General features: G+C 36.4%; 1 protein-coding gene across 1 annotated transcript; it reads right to left on the minus strand.

Moving 5' to 3' along the window:
• Positions 1-218: 218 nt before the first annotated feature.
• LOC6047494 (sensory neuron membrane protein 1) lies at positions 219-11,236 on the minus strand. The gene is made up of 7 exons (XM_001864514.2): positions 10,949-11,236; positions 2,132-2,289; positions 1,676-2,075; positions 1,329-1,625; positions 1,074-1,277; positions 842-1,020; positions 219-781 (listed from the first exon to the last, which is right to left on the minus strand). Exons 1-7 carry the CDS (start codon positions 11,231-11,233, stop codon positions 490-492), a joined length of 1,815 nt encoding a protein of 604 aa, XP_001864549.2. The 5' UTR covers positions 11,234-11,236; the 3' UTR covers positions 219-489.
• Positions 11,237-11,896: the final 660 nt, after the last annotated feature.

The following is an 11,896-nucleotide window of genomic DNA, read 5'->3' on the forward strand; positions in this document are numbered from 1 at the left end:
AAATCCTATCAAAGTCACCCCGGTTTACGGTACCTCGGATTAGTGATCAGGGACAAAAGTTACCCCTAAGGACAAAGTTTCACATCGAAGAGGGGTCGGGAATTACCTCATTCCATCCAATAATGTAATGTTATTGAATTTTGATAATTTTGCATTTTCGTCACTCTGATTCAAATTCCTCAAAAACATTCCAAAAAAATAAAGAGAGGAAAACAAACTCGAATTATATATTTTTTTTATTAATAGAACAAGTTAACCAAATCGATTGATACTATCCAAAATCCAATAGAAAGGATCTCATTCGTCTACGACTCATTGCGTGTCGAAGATTCAGTAGATTCTGATCAACACTGAGGGAGTGATCAACTACTCATTTAGGGATCATCCATTTTGTTTTTTTTTTTTTTTTTTCATATCTCCAGTTGTGTGCCATTTTATTACAACTCCAATGCTAAGAAATGTTTATCTGTGGCACTAGCACCAAACAGCTCAGTATCGTTCCTTTTGCGCCGGATCACTCATTCTTTTTGAGATCCCCGAGGGGTCAAGTCCGTCGAGAACCGCCGGCAAATTACCACCACCACCATTTTTACCCTCCTCGGTGGTGGCCGCACTAACAGAGATGAACCGCCCTCCTCCTTCACTTTTTGCGCCAGCGGCGACCTGCTCCACCTGAGTGACCTGGGACGTTCGTTTGTAGTGCATGAATCCGGCCCCGATCGAACCTAGCGTTCCGACGATAATGGTCAGCCACTTGATGGTGGCGTTGAACTTGAGACCTCTAGAAGATTCAAAAAGGCCGTAATGTTAAAATTAACAACAGTGAATGTTTAAAGCTTACAAAAACAGTTGATACTTCAGCTGGTTAGTCCATGTTTTGTTCAGGGAGACCCCTTCCTCGACCCAAATCATCGGCAGCACCACCGTCGGTAGATTGCCAAGAACCTCGTGATCCCGAATGGGTTCCACCTCCAAATTAAGCTGCAACTTTTTAGCGCCCGAAACCGGAGTTCCCGAAAGCTGAAACAATGTATTTTGGATCAACTGATAGTTTGACAAAACTTGAAACAAACCAATTCAAAGTGAATGAACACGTCATGCTCGGCCTCGTTCGGTTCCAGCCCATCGACCCCTTCCAGCAGCTTTGGATCGGCGTCCAGAAGGTGCGGTTTTGAGCCCAGAATCGGAACTCCGATGCACATGCTCAGGTCCATTGTTCCCTTTGGAGGACAATCCTCCGGTGGATCGCGACAGAAGCAGTGATTTTCCGGTTCGTTCTGTAATCAATCAATGTTATCGAAGAATTTCAACACTCAACTCTAGCTTACCTTCAAATCTCCAAAGTCCAGCTTGAACAAGCTCATCGGCATTCCGGCGTATTTGGACTTGCCGATGTAGTGAGCACCCAACGATCGACAGATTTCTGGAGCCCACGCCCATAGACGGTCTTGTTTCGTTAGAAATGGTGGGAAAATGGTAGAATCCGTTCCGATGTACTGATTGCACTCGTCCCCATCGTAGATGTCCATCTCAGGTTCACCGTTGTAGCTCACGATCCTTCCCAGGTCCCTGATGTTCTTGACCCCACGGTACACTACCCAACGACCCGCATCCGTTGCGTTGCGCTACAAAATACAAACCTGTAATACCTCCCTTCACCAACTCTAAACCATACCATTCCAAACATCGAAAACTTAACGTGCGTCTCGTTCAGCGGTGCCACCGCGCCCTCCGATTCCATCCCCGAGCAGACGGCCTTGGCCGCAAACTCCTCGCTGCCGCAGTCCACCGGAATGCCGTCAAACAGCAGGTCCATCACGCGCACCGTCATGAACGCCGACTCCAGCGGGTCGAAAATGATCTTCATCCCGGACGAAATCAGCGGCATCATCTCTTCGCGATCGCGCTGAACCGACAGAAACACGCCCAGCACCAGCAGATGGGGCACCGTAATCATCTCGTCGCCGGTCAACGGCGTCGAAATGTCCGGCCGGAAGATCCACGTGTTGCGCAGCGTGAAGCTCAACGTGTCCTCCTCCAGGTCGTCCTCGGTGTCGAACTTTTCCTTCCATTCTCTGAACAGATATTCAAAATCAGTGTCCATAACTTGATGAATCGACAATCGACTCACTCAAAGTAGTACGGTCCCACGTCCCGGATCTTGGGCTTGCCACCCTTCATGACCTCGTCCGGGTTGGTCACGTTGAACAGGTGGATCTTGAAGTCCAGCGGGAAGGGTATCTTCTCGAACATCCAGCGCATCTGGGTGCCCGGTTTGAGCAGCACATTCTTTAATTGAAATTTCGAACATTTTGTTACAAGGTATCTCCATATTGTTGAAGTTCATTTGAATGGAGACGCAAGGTCTTTTTTAATAGTAATTCAAACCATTTTAATCAAAATCACTTTTGCGGTGGTTGTTTACACTAAAAAAAATACACTTTCACGAAAAATAAACAGAAACAATGGAATAATTAGAACAGATTTCTACGTGTTGCATGCAAGGGAATGATTGAGCGAGAGGAATCACAAATCCGCATAAATAATTTCAAGATTGTTCAGGTGTAAACCGAAAACGCGATCAAAAATTAAAGTGAAAGAATAAAGCGTCTAACTGCTTATTTAATTATCGGTGCACAGGACGCCGCACTGTTTTAACATTTTCTGGCTTACATTAAATTTTGCAGCCCAAAACCAGTAATTGAATTGGAAAATTAAAATTCTTTTTCAAATTTTCTTTTCTTGATTTGTGTGCACCTACGTCGAAGACCAAGATTGTTTACTTTTTGCTCTTTGGTCTGACAATCTTGGTCTGACAGATTTGGTCTGACAGCTTTATCATGAATTTTGGTCTGGTCTAGGCGAGGGATAGGACACAGCACCTTCCTGGGTGCATGGTGCCATGAACTTTGTTCACATTAACGTGTACTATTTTTTGTGAGTCCGATTTGCGATGTTTTTTCGTCGGGTCGCAAAATTTTTCGCGTCCGTTTTCGGTGTGCAACAATTACAAAACCCTATCATACCATTTCAGTTCGATAAACGTCGTAACTCGCCGTTCGCAACGTTAATCAGTACCTCACTAAACATCAATAATTTAAAACTCGTAAAATCATCTCAAGTTAAAAATTGCACTGTTCAATCCTTCATTATTTAATTACAAATGATTTTGGTTCTATCTTTCCACAGCCGGCTGTCTAAGACTAAACCATTTCATTTAAATCTAATCTAATCTAATCAGCCAATCTTTCGAAGGGATCCTGGAGAGTGCCTTAGGTTAGATGACGCCTAGCACTCTTCTTGTCATTTATTAACATTTGCAGTGCGCCATTGCATTAGAATGCATTGAAACATCACAAGCGTTAAAGCGGCCAGGCCTACTGCGTAAAGCCGTATCGCAGAGATGACTCGTAATTGGGTTGGGTTTGAGCACTGAGTGTTCGAACAACAACACAATTCTGAATCGACAGGGGAGGAAGAAGCGTGGGGACACACCACCATACGCTCCGAGATTTTGGTTGTATTCGTTGGGAGCACCATGCTAAGAAGGTTTGGTACTCCGGGACCCTCTGGGATGGGACATTGTATTTCCACGAATGCCCTGAACACTATTTGCCGTGGTTATAGCGCCACAACTCGCTCTTAAGACTAAACCATTTCATTTAAAATTGTCGGGAAATGTCTCATCCGCAGCATCCAATTGCTTACCTTGAGAATAATATATAATACCTTTCAACAAACATTTGATTTTGGGTCACATCATCATCTTCTGTGGTGAATCCTGACCAAACACCCTACCCTACTAACACATTTTCAGGTTCCTGGCGCTTGTGGGGTGTAGCGTCATGATTCGAAATCCGGACACTTAGTAGCATGTCATTTTCGTTATAGCTGACAAAAAATCGTGTAACAAGTTGGAAATGAAAAAAAATCATCAGGATGTAGTATTAACAGTCGGTTTTAAGAGAATGCATGCAAAATATGTATTTTCTAACAATTTTTCATCAGAATTTCAAAATTAAAATGACTTGTTATGCTTCGAATCCCGGACACTGATAAAAGCTGATTCGAAATCCGGACACTTTTGCTTCGAATTCCGGACACTCGTTTTTTCTAATGAATCGCACAAATTTGGACTGAAATGTTAGTGAATGGCATTCTTTAGGTCTCAAATAAGCTGTTAACATCAAAACAATCGATATTTTATACAAAAATTTCCTAGAATTTAAGGAAATCATAACCATAAATTTCTGCTTTGCCTTCCCGGTGCTTCGGACGTCTATGAAATATTTCACGCGAAATGTTTCGCTTTTTTGGTAATCTTATTATTTTATTTTATTTTATTGTTTTGACATTAACTACAGCGTTCAGACAGACTTTAGATTAAAGTTGATGTTAGAATTCATCAAATAACACAGTTTTGACATTCATAAAGTGAACTTATTTTCAAATAAATGATAAAACAAGATGAGGTGTCCGGGTTTCGAAGCGTCCGGGAATTCGAATCATGACGTTAAGCACAGAGTAAATCAGCTGCCCTAGCAGCAACCTGCGCTAACTAACATTCCCGTCCCTTAAAATCTACAAACTGACATGGCGGGCGCCGATGGTGGCCAATAACTGTTACCTATTCGCAACTGATCTAGTTTTGCTGTTGACCCGAGCAGGGATAAATAACACGGCAATACCAAATTTTGGTATTACTTGGGCAAATACCGGCGACCAAAATGTGCCCTTGGTTGCCCAGTAATAGATGGTAAAATACCATGAAATCATACCAGAGTCTTGTATGTGGAAGGGCACAACAATACCAAACCATGTTATTCCAAGGGTAAAATAATACCTCAAAATAAAACCATTTCAATACCAAGTTGAGGACTTCTGGATTTTTGAACATTGCTTGAATACCAAAACTTGGTATTACCATGGTTTTTTCAGGTATTCCCGCGCCCTTAGAAAATCAGATTTTGATATTCCAGTGGTGTTCCACAAACATGATTTTGGTATGATTTCATGGTATTTTACCATCTATTACTGGGCAACCAAGGGCACATTTTAGTCGCTGGTATTTGCACAAGTAATACCAAAATTTGGTATTTTCATACCATTTTTAGTGCAGCAGTTGCAGTTAGTGAAAAAACGGAAATGATCCATATGCAACTGCCAAATCTACTCACCTAATGATTCCATGTTGTTCTTAGTGATATTCTTCACCACATCGAATGCAATTGCCATTGATGAACAGCCTGTGCTTGAAGTTCTTGAAGATTCTGAAAAATAAAAAGATTGAAAAATAAGTGTCATTAAAATGAAACTGGATTGGAATTCACCAATATTCAATAATCTGTCGATTAACTCGTTTTTCAAAGTATTTGGTTATCCCGAATAAGAGAAACTTCAACGTTTTTAAAAAAAAAAAGCTATGTGGGTATACAAAAAAAATATTTGAAAATCAGCTTTAACATTTTTGGGTTTGAAGTCATTAAAGCGCAAAATCGTCAAAATTTATAAAAAAAAAATTCTCATAGTTTCAGAGGAATTTGATGAAACCTTTCAATACCAAAATAATATCAAAATTTTCCATCCTGACTAAGAAAATTTTCCACAATTTCAAGTCATTTCTTTAGGGGCTATATCAAAAATGTTTAAAATCAAGTTTGAAATTTCCGGTTTACAATAAAGGCATTCGCTTTGAGACATCATTTTGTGTGTGTGTGTGTGCAACCAACCAAACGGGACCACGCGGTTGCTTCTTACAAATTGAGTTGTTTCCATGTATTTTTAGATCTTCATTCTATACATACAAATAACTCGCATAGGCATTTGGAAGGTGTTAGCTCTGCCGAGCTTTGGTGACCCATTTCTACGCTGGCTAGCCGAGCGCGAGGTTCCTCAGCTTTTATCGACAAGCCCCGCCCTGAAGAACGTTTGCACCAATCGGGTTCAAACGTTATTTAGAACTTCCGAACCCTTGTCAAATGGACAAGGACCCAGCGCGTATATAGTTTGATAGTAACAGTATTCCTAATTCCAGGCGTCGTTCACCAAGCCGTGATGGCCTTGTGGTTAGCATTTTTGCTTACCAATCCAAAGGACGGGGGATCGAACGCCGACTCGGGCGACTTTGATTTTTCGTTCATGTTCAGTGTTTCAAGATTAATATTTCCTATACTTTCTCGTTGGGAGCAGATGGGAATCGAACCCAGGACCATTCGCTTAGAAAGCGAACACCGTAACCAGTCAGCCACGGCCGCTCCATTCGCTTTGAGACATCATTTTAGCGCTAAATTAATTATTTTGTCAAAATTGGTCAAAATTTTCAAATAATTTCAGAGGAATTTGATAAAATACTGTAATACCAAAAGAATACCAAAATTTGGTGTTCGACCTTTGACAAATTCTGCAATTTTGCAATATCAAAACAATACCTTAAAATGGTATGATACCACATTTTGCTCTTGCATAATCCTTAAGACAAATTTTAAAGGGTCAAGGAATACTAAAATTTGATATTGATACCAGAGAAAGGTATTATTACGCATTTTTCTTGTGCTCGGGATATGAAATTTTTCGATATGTATGTATGTAACCCCTCATCAAATCACATTGCGATGGTTTCTTAAAATATTCACACTCAAAAAATAAACTTTCACGAAAAGAAACCAGAAACAAAAGGATAATTTTTCAAACCTTGTGAAATCTGTGCAAAATGAATTTGAACAGATTTCTACGTGGTGCATGGTGCCATGAACTATGTTCACTTTTACGTGAACAATTTTTTTGTGCGTTCAAATCTTAATAGCTGTGATTTAATTCTCGTCTTTTTTCACTTGAAATAAAAACCACATATAATAATAACAAGAATTTTAGAATTCGGCAGTTAAATTTTTTTCCCTCATTTGATTAAAAAAGCTCGTAAATTTTTTTACGAAGAGACTAAGTGAAGTTCAATTTACTAAAATTTGCACTACTGCAAATTTCAATGAGTAAAAATTTGCAACGTTTGACAACTCCATAACAAATTGCAACCTGAATTTCAGCGACGTAATCAATGTGAATTAAATGTGCCTGTTCCGGAAAATATGAATTAGAAATGTTCTTTTTTGGTGTACTTCATTTTAGAGAGTTTCTAAATATTATATTAATTTTATTTTTCCCAATGTTAAATGTGACTTTGCTGAAATTGTTTTCAAAAAATTCCTTCAAGAGACACAGATTTTTTAATTTTTCATAAATCATTTTTTTTATGAACAGCTTTGGAAAATGATATGGATAAACCAATGGTGCAAAATGGCTTCTTTGGGCCGGATTAAAAAAAAACAAAAAAAAATGAAATTCAAAAAAAGACACATTTCGTAGAGAATTGCTCAGAGATAAAACTGAGTTTTCATTGGGAGTTTTGAAAATTCACAATTTTTATTTTACTAAAATTGCTGTATCGTTGCACTAAAGTGATAAAATCAAATTGTTTGAAAAGCATCATATTCCAGAAATTAGTTGCCTACACAAAAATGGTCATGGTGGCAAAAAAAATCCAACTTTAACATTTTGCCAATGAAAGATGACGACTTCCTTGATCAAAATGAATACGGAGCATTATTGCTAGATAATTTAATTTGAAGTGAAATACGGTGCAATTTGAACGCATTTTCAAGGTTTTTGTACAAAATATGATATTTTTTATGAAAACATATTATTTTTAAGTTAAAATCAAATCGCGAGTTCTAAACATTTTTTGGAATTTTTTGCTGTACCGTAAAACGGGGTGACTTTGATAACCGGGGTGACTTTGATAGGTTTGCGATTTTTCCGCAAAATGAAGAGTACAATTAAAATACGCAAGGAATGGTTCAGAAACATACTGACCGTGGTAGAGAAGTGTTCAAAGTACCTCATGAAGAACTTTTCATAAATTTTTGAAAAGTTTATAAAGTTAGTTAACTATATTTAAGAAAATGTGGATGAAAGTCATTATTTTAAACTTCTCAAAGTGTCATGATTTTCTCAATGAACATGATTTTTAATCGGAAAACGGAATGCATTTTCGGATTCTTTGGACAATTTTCCACTAGGAGAAAGTTAAATAAGTTTGTAAATAATAAATAATATGTGTTTTTGAAACACAATTTAAAAAAATCTCCAAATTTATAGGCAAATTAAGTTGAACAAATTTCATGTAGGGGAAATATGCCCATTTTAATCACTCTAAGCCGTTCGACCAATTCTCATCACTTTTGCCGTTTTCCGCTATAAAATCAACATTTTCAGATGTATCAACAATGGAGAGTTGCTTGCTCACTTTTGTTTGAGCTATTTATTGCTTTGGAACCGTCAAAAACACTTTATGAAAGCTGTAATTCATGATCAAAGTGCTGATAGGCCGATAATAGAAATAGGCTGAGAAAGGGTATAGTTCCCCTAAAATGTGAAAACTTGTGATTCGTGCTTCGAATTCAGTATAAAATGCAATTTAAATCGATAATTTTATAAACAAAACTATTTTAATAAATTTCAGGCAAAATTCCGACTTTTTAACAATTTTACCTAAAATTTATATGTATTTTGTTAAAAAGCTTATAAACTTAGTAAACTTAATATAAACATTGATTTTTTTTCTTACAAACTATATCAGCTACTTTAGTGATGGTACATTTAACGTACAAATAAAGTTTGAACATCTTAAATATGATTTTAACAAGAAAAACTATGACTATCAAAGTCACCCCGGAATTAAAACCAAGAATTTTTAACGTAACTATTTTTCTAAACACTATTGAAAAAACTTTTTTTCCAAAATAGTGCATGGACTTTGTGTGGCCTACCCCAGTACATGTTTTAAAAATAATAATCTTGAGAAAAACATTACTTGTTGGAAAATATTCTAAAAACAAATTGAAATCCTATCAAAGTCACCCCAGTTTACGGTATATGTATAACATTGTTCCTGAGGCAAAAACCTATCGAATTCCGCTTGAGCTTTAAAAAAATTCTGTGAGTTTTTGCACTCTTTTGGCATGATCAGTTCTTTGAGATTATATCGATTAAAAAGAATATTCTCTGCTAGTGTTTTGGATTCTTTTCAATATGACATGTTCTATCGAAATAAATTGGTTTAGAATAAGGCTACCAACTCTTGCTGACCCAAAATCCGTATACTTCACCGATATGACACCATGTTATAACAAAAACTGTCAAGGAATTATTTAGATAAGTTTGGAATTTGGGAATTATAAATATTTTTGTTAAACGTTTAAAAGTTTACGAAATGTCAAGTTTGCTTTTACGATTAATATCGTTGTTAGTGTTTTCACGAAATCATTTCTAGAGTTTTTATTGGAAAGGTCCTATAAATACAAGCAAAACAGAAGGTTTTCACAAGCCAAAATTTGAAATTTTATTTAATAAATATGTTTTGAAAGGAATTTGAAAAGAACAATCATTGACTATCAAGTTTGAACTGAGGAAAACCCGGAAAATTATGCAAGTTATCCCTTTAAGGGTGCGCAGCAACGAAGGAAGTTGTTGTCTTCTTATCCAAAAATTGACAAATTTACGGACCCAATCCTGAAACAACGGGATTGTAAAATTAGTCAAACTTTGTTGTAAATTACTTTGTGGACAGTACTTTAAGGGATGAATAAAAAAATATTTCGATAGTAGCCGTAGTTTTGAAGATACTAAAATGTCTGTAATAAAAATCTGGGTGCAAAAGCCCTGGTTGATGTGCTCCGTTAAAATCAAACTGACAGTTAAATAAAAATATCTAATTAGAGAAAGCTTTTGGACCAATTATAAATGCAATGAAATTTTTAATTTTTTTAAAAATTTCCGTACAAATCCATATTATGCGAAAAATTCCGTACAAAAATTCCGGCCTGTTAAAAATCCGCGGAGAAGGTCGAAAATCCGTACGGTAAGGAAAAAATCCGTACAGTTGGTAGCCTTAGTTTAGAAAAACAATTCAATGATTCGTTAAAATCTTTCAAAATGAGCTCCATGTGCAATTCTTTGAGTTATTTAAAAGATAATTTTTTGTGTTTTCGAATTCTCTTGAGAATGAAAGGACTATTCATTCCCAAAAGAATTCAAAAACGAGAATGTTTTAAGAAAAGAAAATACTGCGTTTTTCTTGGAAAGATTCTTGGAAAAAAATCAATATTTTGCATTCTTTCTACAACTACAAAATTAAAATAACTTGAAAAATGGTTTAGTAAGAAATGCAAAAATCGTAAAAAGAAAATAATAAAACAGCTTTTTCAAACATTTAAAAATGTTTTTGAATGCACTAAAATTCAAATGATTTTTGAATGACCTCAAACATGCTTAAGATAAAAATGAAAATCTATTGAAATATTGAAGGTTTTTGAAAAAATATTTCTATTGTCACTCAAGGGGATGACAGGATTTTTGAAAAATATCTGCAACAGCCTAAACAAAATTTTATATGTTTTCTTTATTATTATTCGTTTAAACATTTATAATAATTTTTATCTGTATAGATCGATAAAAGACGTTTCACTTAAGGAAAAAAACATAGCTTCATTGATATCAATAAATCGATGCCTCTGTGCTCTCTTGTTCTAAGCTTGCTGGTTTTCCCATCTAGTTAACATAAGAGAGCACAGAGGCATTGAAATGGTTAAAGTATTTGGCGTCGCTCAATAATTAATTTGTATTATTTATTTCAAATTAAATTTATTACTAACCTGATTGTCTAATATTATTCTATTTTAAAATAATTCATTATTTTTTATCAGGTTCAAAGAGGTTAAGTATTTGATGGTAATATGTTATGATATGATGAAATATTATATGTAATTCTATCTAATTGCATTAAAATGATTTTTAAAAAGCACCACTCTTGGAAAATAATACAAATAGCAATTTTGTTCTACAAAATGAAAAAATATTTTTACTAAAAAACAAAACCACAGAGTCAGGCACCAACCTGCTTCAGCATAAACTTCAGTATCATCGGAAACAGTCCGAAGCTAAAGGTGAGCCCTCCCACCAGCGTACAGCCACAAATGATGGCAATTTTCTTGAAATTCAACTCATCGAGCTTCATGGTTGGAAACCTTAGATTTTTTGTTTGTTTCACTTCCTCGACCGAGTAAATCCAGTTCCACGCAACAACAGCAGCAAAAACTAACAAATTACTCCACTTCCGGTTTTCGCAACACCTTCCGACCCGACTTTCGACCGTGGACTGAACCAGGAACCGGTAGCTCATCTGGCAATGAGCTTGCCTTGCTCTTGGTATTTGATTTCAAGTTCGAACCGAGGATTCCCAGAATTCAATCAGCGCGATGGGGGAAAAAATGGGCACCTTCATTCTATGTTGAGGGATTTTTTTGTCTGCATCGAACCGTAAAGTGGGGTTAATTGGGACAATTTCACAAAGTGCAGGGCAAAGATTTTTTCAAAGAGAATAAACTTATCAAAGGAAATGCTACGATTTTTCTTTATTTTAAATATCTACAAGAAAAAATGATTTATCAATTTTCATCCACGGCTTTCCATATCACTTCCTACCTTTCATTGTTCCCCTAACGGATAATTGTGTATAATTGCACGGATTCCAGCATGTGTATCATTATTATAAATTGATACGAAAAAATCGAAGCAACGGAATGTGAATTCAACAACCTCGGAATTCAAAGCAAGGTTGGAAAATTCCACTTGAACAGCATAAGCGCTTTGTTTGATCTACTTGTTAGCGACACTTGATTGATTTGAGCCAACCATTTAAAATTCTCTTTTAACTGATATCGTTGCTTTTGATGTATTTTAAATTTAGTTTTACCATCAATTTAAATCACTAAATCGTGCAGATAAATCTCACAGGTTAACCTCGTTGATTTGACAGAGCCAAAATGCAAAGTGTCAAACTGTC

Source organism: Culex quinquefasciatus, chromosome 3 (assembly GCF_015732765.1).
Source record: "Culex quinquefasciatus strain JHB chromosome 3, VPISU_Cqui_1.0_pri_paternal, whole genome shotgun sequence".
Classification (NCBI taxonomy): domain Eukaryota; kingdom Metazoa; phylum Arthropoda; class Insecta; order Diptera; family Culicidae; genus Culex; species Culex quinquefasciatus.